The 16,793-nt window shown below is 44.3% G+C and overlaps 1 protein-coding gene across 1 annotated transcript in view; it reads right to left on the bottom strand.

The window, feature by feature from the left end:
* Nucleotides 1-3,638: 3,638 nt before the first annotated feature.
* Nucleotides 3,639-16,793, bottom strand: part of LOC149363356 (uncharacterized) — a 40,039-nt gene continuing 26,884 nt past the window's right edge. Inside the window, exon 3 of the mRNA XM_089568478.1 lies at nt 3,639-4,220. Within this exon, the coding sequence (XP_089424604.1) occupies nt 3,639-4,220 (582 nt within the window). The remainder of the gene's footprint in view (nt 4,221-16,793) is intronic.

Here is a 16,793-nt window from a genome sequence, read left to right as displayed (position 1 = left end):
CCGCGGCAAAAAGACGAGTTCAGATTCGTCTTCAGTGCACCTTTAAGAATGGGATGCCACAGCTTTGCAAGCAATGTTGCTCCTGCATGTATAGATATCTATGCCCGTTTTTCACTACATGGAAAATGCTGTCACTGTCATGGTTTCTTTATTTAAAAAAAAATATCACCATGCGCTGAGTGTGTCCGTAGAGAACCTCATCCAAACTGCTTGTCTCACACTTTCCTGATTGCATGCTACCTCTTGTTTTTCAGTTTTTACTTTTCGTTTTCTTATCACGTGACGTTCTGATGAAATCGCCCTCGCACCTTATCTAGGCCTTCTGTGACTAACGCATGACGTGAAATCACATCATGCGCAGTGCCATGGTGAGCATATAGGAATTGAATTCATTTGAAGTTAATTTTTTCAACTGCAACATATGATCGGCAGGTTGCAAAGGCTTATTCACATAGCCACGTGACCTCTCCCAACCAATCAGTAATTTTTGTCAAGGACGCAGGATGCGAAGCCACAAGATGCGAAGCCTAATGCAGTCGCGTTAGAAACCAAGACGTCGGATTTCGCCACTCTACCATTTCTCCAGCTATACTATTTCTTCATGATATTACCCTGTGCCCAAGAGTTCCATGGCAATCGTGATGGCGAATCGGTTAGCTGCTTTTTGCGACGCCAGGCATTTAGGCGAAGCTCCTCGTAAAATGCATATTAGTGCGTGTGCACCTACCGAAAGGTGAGGGATGAGTTCATGACGCGAAGAGTCCGAGACATCGCAGGGTCCTTCTCACCCACCGAAGTGTTCCTGGCAGAAACGCTGGCCCGAAGGCGGCCATTAGACACGCCTGGTTGCCATGCAGAAGGCACCCATGGAGCACTGTGCTATTCACAAGTTCTCGCTGCTACAGTTAACACTGACGATCCTCATCCCAACGGATGTGTAATCGTCATTAATATTTAATGATGTGCGAAATAGGCCTTTTCAGCAGAGCCTGTTATTAAACGAAGGTTTTAAAAAATAGACATCTTTTTCGGCCTAATTTTCACCATGGAGATAAGAAGCAAAAACCAAGATATATAAATAGCAAGTTTGCTAACTGAAACCTCATTCTTAGGTCCGAAATCCGATACAGTCACAATTGTGAGTCTAATCGCAATTGGACGTCTTAAACTTTGTTGAAACATAAGAGAGTGGTGCAAGAAGAAGGTACAGAACACAACAGAAACACTGCACTGGGGCGGTCTGTGCTTCTGCGGTGTTCTGTGCCGTCGTTTTACGCTGCCCTCTAATGTTTCAAGTGTGAGCTAACTAGCCCCAGCTAGAATTTTAGTTTAAACTTTCCGACATCATAAGCCATATCTCTTCTAATGTTAGGAATTCTGCCTCTCGTCAGCTGTGGAGCACAAGTAACTCTTGTTCTTTGGACGCCAAAGGCCGCAGTCGGCAAGCTTTACCTTTTTAAACGCCTCACTATGAAATTATGCTTCAAGGATGAACATTTCCTCGTGCAATTCACTTATGTTTTCTAAAATTACCTTCAAAAAATGTAGCCACGGCTTCAATGATTTAGAATTTTTTGATGTTCCCTTTTTGGAACATTGGCGAAAGCTACTATCATCTAAAAACGCTATTATGTTCTGCTCAGTGCGAATTCCCTCTTGATATCAGTGACCACATGTAGCTTTCTACAATGTATATACAGCGCATCGAAGACAACAGGAACGGTATTAGAGAGCATCTTGTGTGGATGGCCTGATTCTTCTTCATATCACGTGTATGAATTTCCATTCTGTGCGAATAAACCTTGCGTTAGTCTTGTCTTGCGCTAGTTGGTTGTGCATAGCGCAACCAACTAATTCAACTTTCCGCTATTTAGTCCATATTGTGTACCCTGAATATAGAGAAGTAAACTATAGAATTAACCACTACTCTTGAATTTTTCTTTTTTTCTCAGTAGGAGCCGTACCTCATTCGGCGCTTCAGAAACCGCGGTAGGCAGCAAAATATTCCTTGGGCAATGGCATCTACAGCAGAGCTATGTTAGGAACATCCTTTGACAACCAACACGTAGGCCCGTTCTATGATGATCACGTGACAACCTTCTCCATGCGCCTCCCGTTGCGTTAATGCTCGTCCAGGTGAGCGCTAGTGGGAAGTTGGAGGGGGGAGTTTGGCCACTCGATGCATGCATCCAGCCTTTCGTTTCGAGCAATATTTGCTCTCACCATGTACGATGCGTACTCGTGAGACGCTTCAAATGCCCTGAAACGCCTCTCAGACCACTTACGTAGCTGAGAAGTAGCAGACCAAAGACGTGCTCTGAGTGCAACAAACCTAGAATGTGCGTGAGGCTCTGGACACGAATGGGCGCTGATAAACAGAGCCGAACTGTGCCCACACATTTGACGGAGAGAATCAAACATTGTTTATGCCAGCCAACGCCATGTGATCCTACAAAAGATGATTGTCTCCTGTCTTTAAAATTTGCTGCTACAAAAAGGCAATTTTCCATGAAAGCAACATTTGCAAAAAACTCACTGTGAGTGGAGGACACAAAGGACGCTCTCTATTTCTATATCAAGACATAACCAAACATTTATTTATCGTTCTGTTTTTTTCTTTATTTCAACGTTTTTTATTTCTATGCAAGAGCTACAAATCTCACGGCTGTGACAGCAGCCATAATCAGCCCTTTTACAATTATTATTTTGAAGTCTTGAATTATGTGGATAATAAAAACTATGGTTGCAATCATTTCCAAAATTATCGCACTGTATACGAAAAGAAAGATTTCGTAGGCAGCTCCACTTTCAAGATAAATAAAAAATTGGGGGGGGGGGCACATCAGTTTTGTTGTTAATAACTCAAAAACGCAGTTACCCCCCAGCCCGGTAAATTTTGTTTAAGTCGCGCAAAATTAGATGCGATTTCGAGAAGCTTGCAGACAAAAGCCTCCCGTGTACCTAACTCGTCGAAACTTCTAAAATGTATTCGGCCACAAAGCCGACTGTAACTGCGTTTTCGAAATTCGACAAACTATGGATAATTTTGACGATGGACAACACTCCTCCCAGAAATTAAGGACATTAGCAGTAATAGGTAAAATTTAGGTACTCATTATTAGCCAGCCGTTCTACTAGTTCTTATGCATTATTGCTGCAAGCATGAAGAGTACATAATCGTGAGCCTGACTACTCTGAATGCAGAACCAAGGCCTCTCCCAGATCTCCCTATATAACCCTGGCCCCCGCCAGCCGACGCAAACTTGTCTCTGAAAACTCACATACTTGAGAAGCAAGAAACCCTATGAGAACCACTATGAAAAAAAAAAACATTTAGGCGTAAAGGCATATATACAAGGTTTTATTTCCACATGTATTCTTTCTATAAGAAAAACATATGGACGTGTTTCTTCATTCCTTGAGAGCAGCAGTGAAGAATTTCTGTAAGATTAATAAAGAAGGTAAAAATGTTAATGACATGCACACAATTAGGGGGACAATTTTGATAACGTAACCGAGCTTAAAACATGAAATGTTAATATAATTCTTGTTTGCTGAATTATAGAGCCCCACTGCTAAACTGATTATATAGAGAAGCATCCCCCCGAAAGAGTTGCAGAATATCAAAACAAAAATGTTCATGACAACTCACACTTCTTCTTGCGGAGGAGGGTGGTGTAGTCGAAGGGAGAGCCAAGACCGTAGCCGTAGTTCAGACCGTAGCCGAGGAGACCGTGGCCGAAGCCATAGTGGCCGACACCGTAGCCGAGGGTGCCAACACCGTAGCCGTAGACTGGGGCGGCGTGGTAGGCAGCGACAGCTGGGGCAGCGTGGGCAACGGTGGCCACAGCTGGGGCGTGGTGGACGGTGGTGGTGGCAACAGCTGGGGCCGCAGCGTAGGTGGCGACTGGGGCAGCGGCGTAGGTGGCGACCGGAGCAGCGTGAGCGATGGTGGCGACGGCTGGGGCAGCGACAGCGGTGGCGACTGGAGCAGCGGCGTAGGTGGTGGCAACCCTGGTAACAGCTGGAGCGGCAGCAACAACTGGAGCAGCGGCGTAGGTGGCGACAGCTGGAGCAGCGTGAACAGCGGTCACAGCTGGAGCAGCAGCATAGGTGGTGGCAACCCTGGTGACAGCTGGAGCGGCAGCAACAACTGGAGCAGCGGCGTAGGTGGCAACAGCTGGAGCAGCGTGGACAGTGGTGGCCACAGCTGGGGCAGCCTGGTAGGCAGCAAAGGCTGGAGCACCCACAGCGTAGCTAGCAGCTGGGGCGAATCCGTAGCCAACGCCGGTGCCGACGAAGCCGCCGAAGGCGCTGGTGGCCAGAGCCAGGAGGATGCTAGCGCGGATCTGAAAGATACGCTTGCGGTAAGCAATGCAGTCCAATGGAATAAAGTCACTGTGTATACTTATTGCATTCAGTGGTCCTACATGGTGGATATCGCTATGCAGTATAATTTTCTCGCATAAACAGGGTTCCTTTTACAGTGTCTGCCGCCTGAAAGCTCGTATGTTGACCGATGGGGCATGAGCGCTTTTAGCAGATGGAAGATATTTCCTCTGATCTAAAGCGGTCGCTTTTACCTCAGCTTCGAGAAGTTAGAATGATGGAGGAGTTTATTAAGTCAGCTTATGATTAATGACAGCTATCACTCCTCGTATAGGTACTAAGAAATGGGTGGGCCGGAAATCTTTACATGGAGTGCCTATAACTTACAGTGTCTTTTTTAACGCGGTAGACTGAAGTAAATCTCGCTGGTTTACAGAGGTTATACTTAATTAAAATCTTGAGGTTTGCAAGATACCTTTCGAAATAGACTCATAGAAAGAATTTACTTTACCGTGTGATTAAAACTAAGCTGGAAGTGGAAAACTGGAATAGATTAATTAGATAGGCAATCGGTAATCAAAATAAGCGTTGTTAACTTCAAAAGGGAAGGAAAAAGTCGCGCTATCACTGTCGTTGTACTCATATTGTAGCTTAACTGTGAATCAATTTCTTTGTAGTTTTCATAGTGATGAAAGTTCAAGCAAATTTATCGTCATAGAGCTTCGCTCTTAAATCTTTATGGCGTGAATTTTCGACGGCAGACTGCGTGCTGCTCAAACTTACCATTGTGCTTGTTGTAAACTGCTGCTGGGGAGCCAACTGCTGCTTGTCTAGAGTCGTCGCAGCCCTTTTATAGTAGCTGGCATGGAGCGTTTTATCACCAACTTTTGAGGAGGACAGTGGGAGACAGGAAAAAAAAAGTCCTAATTACGTTCAGATGAATGTAAAACAGGACGGAAAGTGAAAAACAAAGATATGCTAAGCAGGTAATTCCATAGCACATTGCTTTCGCGCTTATCAGTGGGTGTAACGATTTCGAATGCATACAGTGCGGAGAAAGTAATACCAGTTACAAGGAGGAACGGTCGAGATTCCGGCCTTCAGTGAGGTTATTGAGGTTTCTTACCGGCCGCGATGCGTTAAAGAGGGCATGTCGAACGGGAATGAGCGTAGGTACTTTCGTCAAGTGCATGCACTGAATTGAAATCAACTTCAAAGAACAATTCGTGACCAGGGAAGAAGAAAGGTTACTGCTGTTCTTCTCCGAATAGGCTGTCTCCAGGGTTGCGTTTATTCATTTCTTGTGAATTAATTCTCTTGGGGCTTGCTGCCCTTCCTTAACACGATTAGTGATGAACGGCTACTCGCGGATCTTGACGCTAGCGGATTATGGGCTTGGCTCTACCACAAGCCTCACTCGAGTACGTGCGTAACGGAAATCCTTCGTAGGAGCACACAAAAAGACGTCATTTCTTAGACCATTTCTATTTCAAGTAATGCGTTCTCTAGGTCCCGACGCAGTGTATCTTTGGGACGTTCTTCTAGATACTTTCTGATTTCGTTATGAAAAAAATAGTGTTTAATTGTGTTGAAATACCTTTGTGCAATTAAATATAAGATGTTCATTTTCAGACTATTCTCATACTAGCACAGCGTTGTTGCATTGCGTGACCTGTTCAAACATTGGTCGTCATTTTTTCTATTCCTTTACTTCCAAAACTTAAGCTCCTAAAGGATGGTAATACGAATGCCCTGATATACGAGTGAAAGGTACTTAATGCAAAAATTATTTTTAAAAAAAAACTCAAATTGCGAATTGCAGGTGGTTTATGTCATGAGGTGACACATGAATTTTAAGGACGCCGTAGTGAAGGAATATGAATTAATTATGCCGCTTATGGTTCTTTAACGTGCGCTAACATCACACTACACGCGGAAGGATTTTTTGTGTGTCGCCTCGATTGATAGGCTGCCACCGTAGCCAGGGTTGCAGCCGGGCGAGAGATCTTATGAGTGCGCCACAGGCGGTGGGTGCAAAGAAAAAAAACATTATGGTTGCAAATGGCATCTATACACAAGACAAGCCAGTGAAGCAAAATGCAAAGCTTGACTTGTGGGTAGCATTTCATTATGGACAGAATAGCGCAAAAACGACAGGAAAAACAAGACACATGCGAGCTTCTACATTTTGCGCTATGCCGTCGACAATGAATGCAGTAAAGAAATTTCTCGAAAGTGCAAGTCTTTTGGCAACTGTTTTAATTAAACAGGGGTCACAGGTATTGGCAATCAAGGCAGAAAGTGGTCCCAATGGGTTGATTTTTTTATTATCGGGTTAGAGAAAATTGGCAACCATTACGATTCTCATTAAGAAAGAAAAGGTCAATGCGGCTAATCGGGGATATTGCACGTTGACAGGTAGTATGTTTGCCTTAATAGCCAAATGCAAACGCGTCCCACGCGAGCGGAGCTTACTCTCTTCGCCGCGAACGCGATCTGTCTGATCGAATCCACATCTCCTAGCGCTTCAGTGGAGGATGTGCTCCGCCATCTCTCGCGTTCTCCAGCAGTTTCCTCCTCATGCTCTTTGATGCTCGAACGGCGGTCGCCGCTTAACTGCAGAACTGGCCGAAGACAGCTAAGCCTAGAAGCGCTGGTGGGCAAGACATTGAAAGCGTTCAGCGTGCAGTCGTGTTTGTGCTCTTCACGTCCCCGGAATTCTGCATGCTCGTCTCGAGAAGCGTTTGCAGACCATTTGGGTTCGGCATTGACAGCTTTATAGAGCAAAATAACTGCCATAAATGGGCATTAACCATGGGCGTCCGGAAGGGGGGGCAAGGGAGAGGAGGGGAGGTTGCCCCCCCCCCCCCCCCCCCTCCACCCCTTAGAGTTACGGATATTGTTTATGCACTAGTTCCTATTTGGTGCTAACCTACCGCCGGTCGCATCCCCAGACATCGGGAGCCCCCCCCCCCCCCCCCCACCCTCCCCTTGGAAAAAGTTCTGCGGACGCCCTTGGCATTAACTGCCCTCCACAAAAGCGGACGGTCAACGATGAGCCGTGTGCTCACTGTCAATGTTCGGTATTGTCACGCCGTAAAGGCATCAATATGCATAGTAGGATATAACTTTAAAAAAGGACAGTTTTTAACACTGGGCCGCGGTCAGCGGCGTCCTGTATTATTCTTATAGCCAACAGCAGCAGTAAACGAGATCATCTTTTTAATGTTTGACTTTGACAAACATACCAGGTATCAAAATCCTAGACTACATAATTTTTTCTTGCGATCAGGTTTTAGTCGAGGTAACAAGACAAATTTTTGACAGCGGATTTTTTTCTGTGTTTGGAGTAATTCTTTGTGGCGGTCCTCATTGTGGGTGAAACTTTACTGCAGACTTAAGTTTTATCCAAATATGAAGTGTGATTTGTTTTGAAAGCGAGCTTATTAGCGCTCTTCTATAGGTTTAGCTTCGAATTTGAGGGCCATTGCTACCAGACGGTGGTTGGGCGTGTTCACCAAGGAAGCGTGCGGGTTTTGCGCGCACCTGTCGGCATGCACGGTGTGAATGGCCAGCCACTCAATCAAAGACGACGAGAAACCAGTGTGCATGTTTTCTCTTCTCTTCAGCGAGTTTTTCCGCACAATCATCAGTCCGACAGCTACAAGTCTTTGGTTTGAAATGGCTGCTAAGCGTGCCGCAGAGCAGATTCTCAGTGTCGCTAGTGCAAGAAACCAATGATTTTTTTAAATGCCCTCGAAACACCTCCCGCTGCGAAGGCGACATCCCGAAACACACCTATAGACCTCGTCGGTCAGAATTAGGCCTTTATTCAACACCTCGAACACATCCCTGGTCCCTTATTGGTGCATGAGGTTTCCTTCACGTCTATCAAGGACTGGGAATGAAGTGCTTGTTGTACAGCAAGCACGTCTGAAAAATAATAAACAAAAGTTGTAAAAGTCTGATACAACTCACAAAAGTCTCTTTCAAACTCTTTACTTCAATATACCACGAAATCCGAACAACTTAACAGTTGGGCTGAAAATTCAAATTAACGAGTGCGATAACCGTTCATTGAGGTTTTTCTTTTGTTGCACAAAAATTAAAACAAAAAAACAGACTGTGCGTGTGAGCCTTATGGGGCCCCCGGCGGTTGCGGTGCCACTACGAACACCAATCATAGGCTCAGTGATTAGGGCGCTCAGCTGCTTAGACGAAAGACCCAGGATCCATCCTGGTTGCGGAGGCTGCGTTTCGATGGAGAAGAAACGCAAAGGTTGCCGTTAAGGAACCTAGGCTGGTCGAAGGTTATTTGAAACCTCAACTACGCCGTCCCTCATGGGCGATGTGCCTGTTCTTTACGTTTAACGCCGTACTGGTCATCACGCAAGAATGTATTGCGTTCACTAACTGAGTTTTAATTAATTTTTAACTCTGAACTTTAAGCGCTTTTTGAAATAACAGATTTGATTGCAGACTTCCACAAAATTAATTCAAACCGAAAAACAAAGGGGAAAAAACCCCCGCACCGGACGCTTGAGCATATGAAAGTCTGCGCTTTCGGGTGCGTTCAAGCCGAAACTTAATTGGTGAAGAGCATTCATTACCGCCAGCTCCCCGGCCTCGTTATCCGTCACACCATACCGTCGTGCGTGGGCGCTAACAGTCTAGCAAATGGGTGAAGAGATGCCGGGATAATGAAACATAGGGTATTATGGTGGTACAACAAATACGAAGTACTGAGAGGTATTTGGAAAGGAATAATTGTGCCGGGGCTTACTTTCGGGAATGCGGTTCTGTGCTTAAGGGCAGAAGTTCAGTCTTGGTTAGAAGTAAATCACGGAGCTTTTGGGAGATTAGCACTACGTGCCCACGGAAAAATTACAAACGAGGAAGCGCAAGAGGATACGGGCTGGGTATCGTTAGAAGCACGAGAAGCTCAGAGTAAAATGCCATATGATGACCGCCTGAGGAAATTGGATGATAACAGGTGGGCAGATAAGGTATTTCAATACTTATACTGAAAGGGTGTTGACTCACAATGGCGGAAAAGAACTAAGAAACTAACTAGTAAGTATGCCGGACACGAGGAAGGAGAAAGAGCAGTAAAAGACAGGTTGAAAACGCGGAAGGTAAAAATTGGATTAGTTCAGTGGAAAAGAAGCATGGTGTAGAACTCTATCGATACTGGAAAAACAGATCAGGAAGGAATTGTTCTATGATATCTCAGGAGGCAGTGCCCTACTCTTTGAAGCTAGGTCAGGGTGTCTTAAACACACAGCTACAAACAGAAATTCAGCGAAGAAGATGACATATGTGCTGTTTGCAGTAGATCAGTAGAAAGAATTGTTTGTTTGTTTTGTTTATTGGGTTTAACGTCGTGAAGCAACTTAGGCTATGAGGGACGCCGTAGAGAACGGCTCCGGAAATTTCGACCACCTCGAGTTCTTTAACGTGCACTGACATCGCACAGCACACGGGCCTCTAGAATTTCGCCTTCATCGAAATTCAGCCGCAGCGGCCGGGATCGAACCTGCGTCTTCCGGGTCAGCAGCCGAGCGCCGTAACCACTGAGCCACCGAGGCGGGGCAGTAGATAGAATTGAACACCTGATACTCAAATGTGATGGTATCCATCCGGCTGTCGATGCAGGCATAGTCGCTCTTACTGAGGCCCTAGGGTGTAGCGATAACAATGGTCATGTATATAAATCTGCGGTGGAAGTTAGCAAAAAGCGACTGGAAGATTGGTGGCTCAAAAGCACAGAAGTGACATATGGTTGGAAGTGTAGGAAACCGTATTGGAGAAATTGGCGAACTTTAAAAATTGGCTGTGGCTTAGCTTAGTTAATCCCGGTAATTGCGAAAGCAATTTCCCCTGGCTGCGCCTAGGTTAGCTGGTGGTGTGTCTTGATGGTGCTCTTAGTAAGGGTTATGTTATCAAAGTTACCCATTCGTTACACCCGAATCTTCTTCAGAGTTTGTACGTAGTCGCCGAGCTGCATATTGAGCCCGTCATCTCGAAAGTTGTTCTTCACGTTCTTCTTCTGTCTCTGTAGCTCGCTGTTTCTTCCTGGTTTTACACTGGCGAGCCGCCTTCTCCTTAAGCTTGGCAGTAGGTGGTTTCGTACACGGTACGGCAGATCCGCCGTTGGTAGCTACCGCCGCTCCACACTGCCGGCGCGAGCTGAGGCCCTGGTTGTTGACAGCTGGTGTGACGTCACTCCGGCTGTAGCGCCCCCTAGCGGGAGGAACGCGAGGCTCACCGCTGTTGGTAGCTACCGCCGCTCCACACTGACGGCGCGAGCTGGGGCCCTGGTTTTTCGCAGCTGGTGTGACGTCACTCCGGCTGTAGCGCCCCTAGCGGAGGAGCGCGAGACTCACCGCTGTTGGTAGCTACCGCCGCTCCACACTGACGGCGCGAGCTGGGGCTCTGGTTTTTCGCAGCTGGTGTGACGTCACAACAGAGGTCAAGCTAAAGGTCAATGGTAACTACCGCCGCGCCACGCTGAAGGCACAAACCGCTAACAGTATTGCTTTCACAATAATGACAATTTACTACGAAATTACAGAAAAATAAAGAAAAAAAGCCTAGTATGGTTGCAACTGCCACCACTCCGTTCCAATGCAGACGCTCCTATCTTCCATCCATCCATACTTCCAGTGACTCTACACTGCTATGAGCGCGGAGCAGTCAGTCACTTCCATCGCCGCTTTTGCTGATCGGTCAGTCGTCAAAGTGGAGTTTTTTGGCTCTCGCTAACAGCAATAAACATTACTTTTTCAGCCCTCTGCGACTTTCTCGCAGAGCAGTAGACCGTGTTTCTTCGAGGCACTTGGCCAGAGCTCATTAGTTCTGCGATAGTGGCCGAAGTAGCGAAACAAATTCATGCGAGGGAGACTGCTTCGGTCAGCGGTCACGATATTGCATGTTACTGAGCTAGCACCTAATTCCAAGAACTCTTCGAAACGCATTCTGCAATTCCATTTGTCGGATATAACAAGGTGCAAACGACGAGTATAAACGGAATCCTGTCATTGCCTCCAGTTAGACTGTGGCCGTGTGATATTTCTCATAGGGTACGATTTCTATTTAGACTGCCTTCCATGCCAGCAAACCTTTGGTGCCCTTTTAGGTGACAAGTAAACTCAACTAAAAGGATAAACGAAATACATGCATAAACATTGTAATATAAAAGAATACGCCAAGTGCATGAAACTATGAACGACATTTTGCAAAAGCATCGCTAGGTTGCGCATAATTTAGTTTTTTTCTTTTGCACGTATTTTTCTCAAAAATATGTTCACTGGTTGCCCCAGCCTACAGGCTCAGAAGCCTTCGGTAGACAAGGCCGAAGGAGGTGCGTTCGAAATGTAGAAGCGCTCAACATAACTTTGTGGGAGCCGCTGTTTACAATCTATTTGTTGAATTACATATTTAGAGTTCAGTGCGTGGGTTGCCAGACGAACGCACGTAGTGGCTTTGCGTCCATCCACTGATTCCGTTGCCACCACGGAGTGCTAACGTAACGCGGAAGCAATTTTTCTACTAGCGTCGCCAATGACTGCGTTCGCAGTTCTCAAGAACCTGCTGAGGGAGCTGTCGGACTACTACTTTCTCATGTTGAGCCTAAAGAAACTTTGTGAAAAAAACAGGTTTCCTTCAGGTGCTAGAAAATCGTGTAGAAGTGCTTCCTATTTGTTTTCAAGCGGAACCTTCTAGCTCATTCATTATTACTTTTGAAAAATCTGCAAGACAACATATTTAAGTGGTTTTCCCGCATTCGCCAAAATACTGCGATTCTGGCGTAAGGGAGCTCAAGACTGGGTAATTGTACGGTGTTTAAAGAACTGGAAAGCCTTTTAATAAATATGGGGGGGTTCGGCTTAATCTTCAAGAAAAGACTATCCCGTTTCTAACACATACCCATTGGTAAAACAAGTCCTTTAAAGGTCAGAAGCTAAAAAAAGCCTTAATCTTCATGTAAACGCAATGACAAATATTTTGTGTTTTGTTTGGAACCCCAAAATTGTTAGCCGAGAGAAAATAACCCATCTTTGGCATTTCCACAAAAGCACTTCAGCTGAAGTGATTGTTTTTCTCTGAGGAAAAATGTATTTTTTGAAAATCAGCGTGTCATTGCCTGAGAATTATGTAGCTACGTTAGCAACAGTCTGCGGGACCATTCTGATTGCCCAGTAAAAAAATGATTTGGGCTTCTTTGTTTTAGCTGAAATTACCACGACCTATATTTTTCGAGCACATACCACAGATTGCATATTCTTATGTTCCCATCGCCGGACACGTCAGCCCTTGTTTCACGTTGCCAAAGAAGTCGTCCCGTAATCCAAAAAACAGGAGAGGGGGGCTACAACTCTCAGTTTACTGTTGGGACAACTACACTATCAAAATACAACTACTACTGCAAATCGATACAACTATGCGATGTTGACAACGATACTGTACAACGCGCGGCGCTTATCAGATGCTGCTATCATTATTAAATCCACACCATTGTATAACATCTGCTTTGCACACCTATTGGCTTCATGCAACTTTTGTTGCAAGCAAAAATCGCTTTGCCGGCTTTAATGGCAGTGCATTTTTTGTAGAGAAAGGTGGATATCAAAATGGAAATATTTTTTGACAGCTATCTGACTCAAACTCGGGACGTCATGACGAAAAACGATTCTTTAATCATGGTTTGAAGGTTAACGGCATACGGGTTGAGCCTCTGGGATCCTAACAAAAAAGGCTCTCGTGATGAACCGCAGTGTGCTTGCGGGAACGGCAGATGTTGGCTACACCTATATTTAATTTTTTTTTTTAAATATTTTTAGCATATAAAAACTCTACTTTCAGTGAACTTGACGACTTTTTCTTTACAATAAGGTATTGCAACGGGCACGAAAATTTGATTTTGTTCTCACGATTAATTCATGCACAAGATCCGCTGCTTGCTGTTCATATCCCTTCCACCCAAAGAAAAACATGGCTTCCCCATTTGTCGCATCTGGACAAATAAGCCTGTTGTGCTGTGGTGAGCTATACCTTGTAGTCAAATGAATTGTTAAAAGCTACCGCACTCTAATTCAGGCTTTTTCATGTACCAGGAGCCACGTGTGTACCGGATAAATTTCTTTCGTAAAGATCAATTTGTGCACTGAGTTAGTGTGGGTGAAACTACTATCAAATAGCACCGCCTAATCATCAGCGATGATGAAACGGAGAAGTAGAGATAGTAGAAAAAACTACTTCTAGTAGTTTTAGTAGTAGTAGTAGTAGTATATAGTAGTAGTAACTTCACTGCGAAAAAGGCAGTGAAGTTACTTAGGCATATCTTTCGTCTTGCCACGCAGAGTGGGATGGCGGAAGTGGAGGTAATGAAGGATTGGTGAGATGAACAAAAAAGGTAAGCACATCCCATGTGCAGGCGTGAATTGAAACAAAAAAAAATAAGAGACACAAATAGCTGCTGTCACTTTAAATGGTAACAACCCGTACATAGGCACTATCTATTCTATGTAACGTCGCATGGCTTCAAAGCCTTTAGACAACGAAAGGGCGCATTTTAATATTCTTCATAACAGAATACAACTTAGCTTAGGGGAATAACGTTTTTGTGTCTTTGATTATGCATATAAAAATTAAAATTGTATGCAGTACCAAAACGAATTATTCTTCATCGTATGTAGACAAGTTTGTTGGCATATGTGTATAGGAGCAATTAATAAAGCATGCCAAATAATAGAGTGCTACTGCTTTTTCTTCTCTGGAATTACGCCCCACTAGTGCCTAAGTTGACGCTGTAACCTTTAAATACCGTGTCTGTAATAAAAAATGCTGCCGCCAGTGCCTCTACCATGTTAAAAACTAAAAAATTCTTGGCACTGGATAAATTTCTGTTTTCAGGAATTGGTCCCTGCTTGCGTAAAGATAGTGCAAGCCGAGAGCTGAAGCAAAACACGACGCAATGTCGAACGGCAACAAAAAGAAATTTGGCTGTGGTGTCTCTGTCCTCATTTCAGAACGTGCACGTTCGCGCATGTTTTCAAGCTACCGCTACGGAATGGCGCTTAGCCTTGGTGCATTAAAAGCGTAAGTGCATTCCTCCACTTCATCGCGGTCGTACCCGGTGATAGCACTGCAAAACACCTCGCCACTTTATTTTATATCATCATTTAGTTATTTTCTATTGACTGGAAACTTCAACTCTAGGAACTGTGTTAGGTGGTCACGTTCTGTATATCATCGGAAAAAATGCAAATAATTTTTTTTTCACCCTTTACCACGAATTTCAGCTTTTTCTTGCAGCCAACTCTCAGAGCTCTTCTGTTTTCTAGATATATAGCGAGTTATGTTAAAAAATCTAACACATAAATGATAGAGTTTTGTCCAAAACTTATAGAAACGTAATCTTTCTATTGCAGAAAAAAAGAGTAATGACTGTTCAGTCATTGCTCGTGTTTCGAATGAAGCTATTTACATTAGAGAAACCTGATGGCATAGCTCGCTGGAAAAACTAATGCTGTGTTGCGAGGCTTAGAGGGAGCACTTGGGGCTTGCCTTAATTGCGCAACTGTGGTGGATATTTCGGTGTCCTGTAAGTTCTTTTTCATTCATATAGCGCGGTAACAGCTTTTATTTACACGAGAAACAGCTCCCTATTATTGTGGGACAAGAAACGCCGAATACTCTTCACATTTGATAAATGAAACCTAATGATCCGAAACATAGATACTATTACTCAGAAGCTCACCTGCTTTTTCTACCCTTCCCGAGGCGAACACGCTGCGTGGACGTAAGCGAACTTCATCACCAAAGTACTACTTATTGAGTCCGCCTAGCTGGAATGGCCACAAAAATATTTAAATTTTTTCGAAAATGTATCGTATAGCTCACTGGTAACGCAATTCGGCGTCGGCGTCACCTGGACCATGGGTCCGAAAGATCTCAGATGACGTCGCCCTGGTATCAAAGAAAAATAAAATTTCTTCCCAGGGCAGCGGGGAATAGAACCCTGGGCGTTCACATTTCGAGGCGAGCATGCAACCAATAGGCCATAGAACTTACTCTTTTCAAAGTGATAATTATTACAATTATGGGATGTTTTATGTGCACGCACGAAGTATAAACATTAGGAAAGCTGTGACAAATCGACACAGTGCATAGCACAACATAAAACCAAAGAAGCACGAGTTATATGTAGACTACATAGCTAATACAGTATAATACGACACACCTAAGCAACAAACAGTATAAAAAAAGTAATGAAGAGCATACCACTATGATTGAGCGCCACTCCGGTTCGAACTTTGTCTGGGCATGCACTACTTTTATATGAACAATTATTCTGCTGACGGGATCTTTGGCGGAACGAACAGATTCACAATGTCGGTTCATCATGCGTGCTTCGCAGAGGCTGTGTAGTCCAATCAGGAAGAATATTTCTAAGGGGTCATCAACAATTGGCTGTGCATTAAGATATCGTGCAGAATGCGGGGTCAAAATGTCTTTTTTAATGTCCGCTACGTGACGTTATTGAAAAGCACTGCGTCATTGCAATTGATGAAACAACTCTTAGTCGTTTCGGGAGCATTGAAATGGCGGCAATGAAACGTACACACAACAATGCCCTATTTCTTTGACCGTAACACCCAGAAAGCTGGAGATTGGACAGCCGTATGTGCAGTTCACTTGGAAGAGCACCGGATGAGAAATTTGGAGGCTGTGGGTTCGGATCTCACTCACCGGCTGCACGTGGTTTTTTTTCTTCTGCTCTCTAATCAGTTATCTTCAAATAATTCGACTATTGACTTTGCAATGATGACGTTAACACATTAAGAAAAAACATCCCCTGTGCTCCTCGGTTTCAGTGACTGCTAAGTTCTATCATGCATGTTTTAACGGGTAATGTCTCGGTTCGTAGCTTATAAAAAAAAACATTCTGCTCTGCCAGAGAATCAATTTACGTGTTGTTTTGTGTTCGACATGTCCCGGTAAACCAAAACACAGAGATCGGTACATTGGTGGAAGAAGGAGCGCACAAACTAAACCAATGCAAAATCGCTTCCTCGACAATGAAAACAGGAACTCAGGGGAAAAACTAACAAGACCACATAGCTTCATGGCAAACAAAGGGGAACTTAGTATAAGCGATGCTTTGCGACTGTATGCTAATCAGTGGGTATATCATTAGAAAGGAATAGAAAAATATTAAAATAAATAATTGTAAGAAGGAAATAAAAATAAAACCACAATGCTCTTCCATTCAAAGCACGCAAGTGGTCTGAAGTGCCTTCCGTAATTTTTTCAGCAGGCACCTGATTACAACCGTGACCACGATTCCTGCTAACAATTTGCAATTTGCTGAATATGATGGTGTGGCACATACATGTGAGCCGCACAAATTCCTTGGCGTTCCTTTGATAGCTTACAACCACCGTGCACATTATTAGAAA

Source organism: Amblyomma mixtum, chromosome 2 (genome assembly GCF_055824585.1).
Source record: "Amblyomma mixtum isolate Tamu chromosome 2, ASM5582458v1, whole genome shotgun sequence".
Lineage (NCBI taxonomy): Eukaryota > Metazoa > Arthropoda > Arachnida > Ixodida > Ixodidae > Amblyomma > Amblyomma mixtum.
This window is presented reverse-complemented; position numbering and strand designations above follow the sequence as displayed.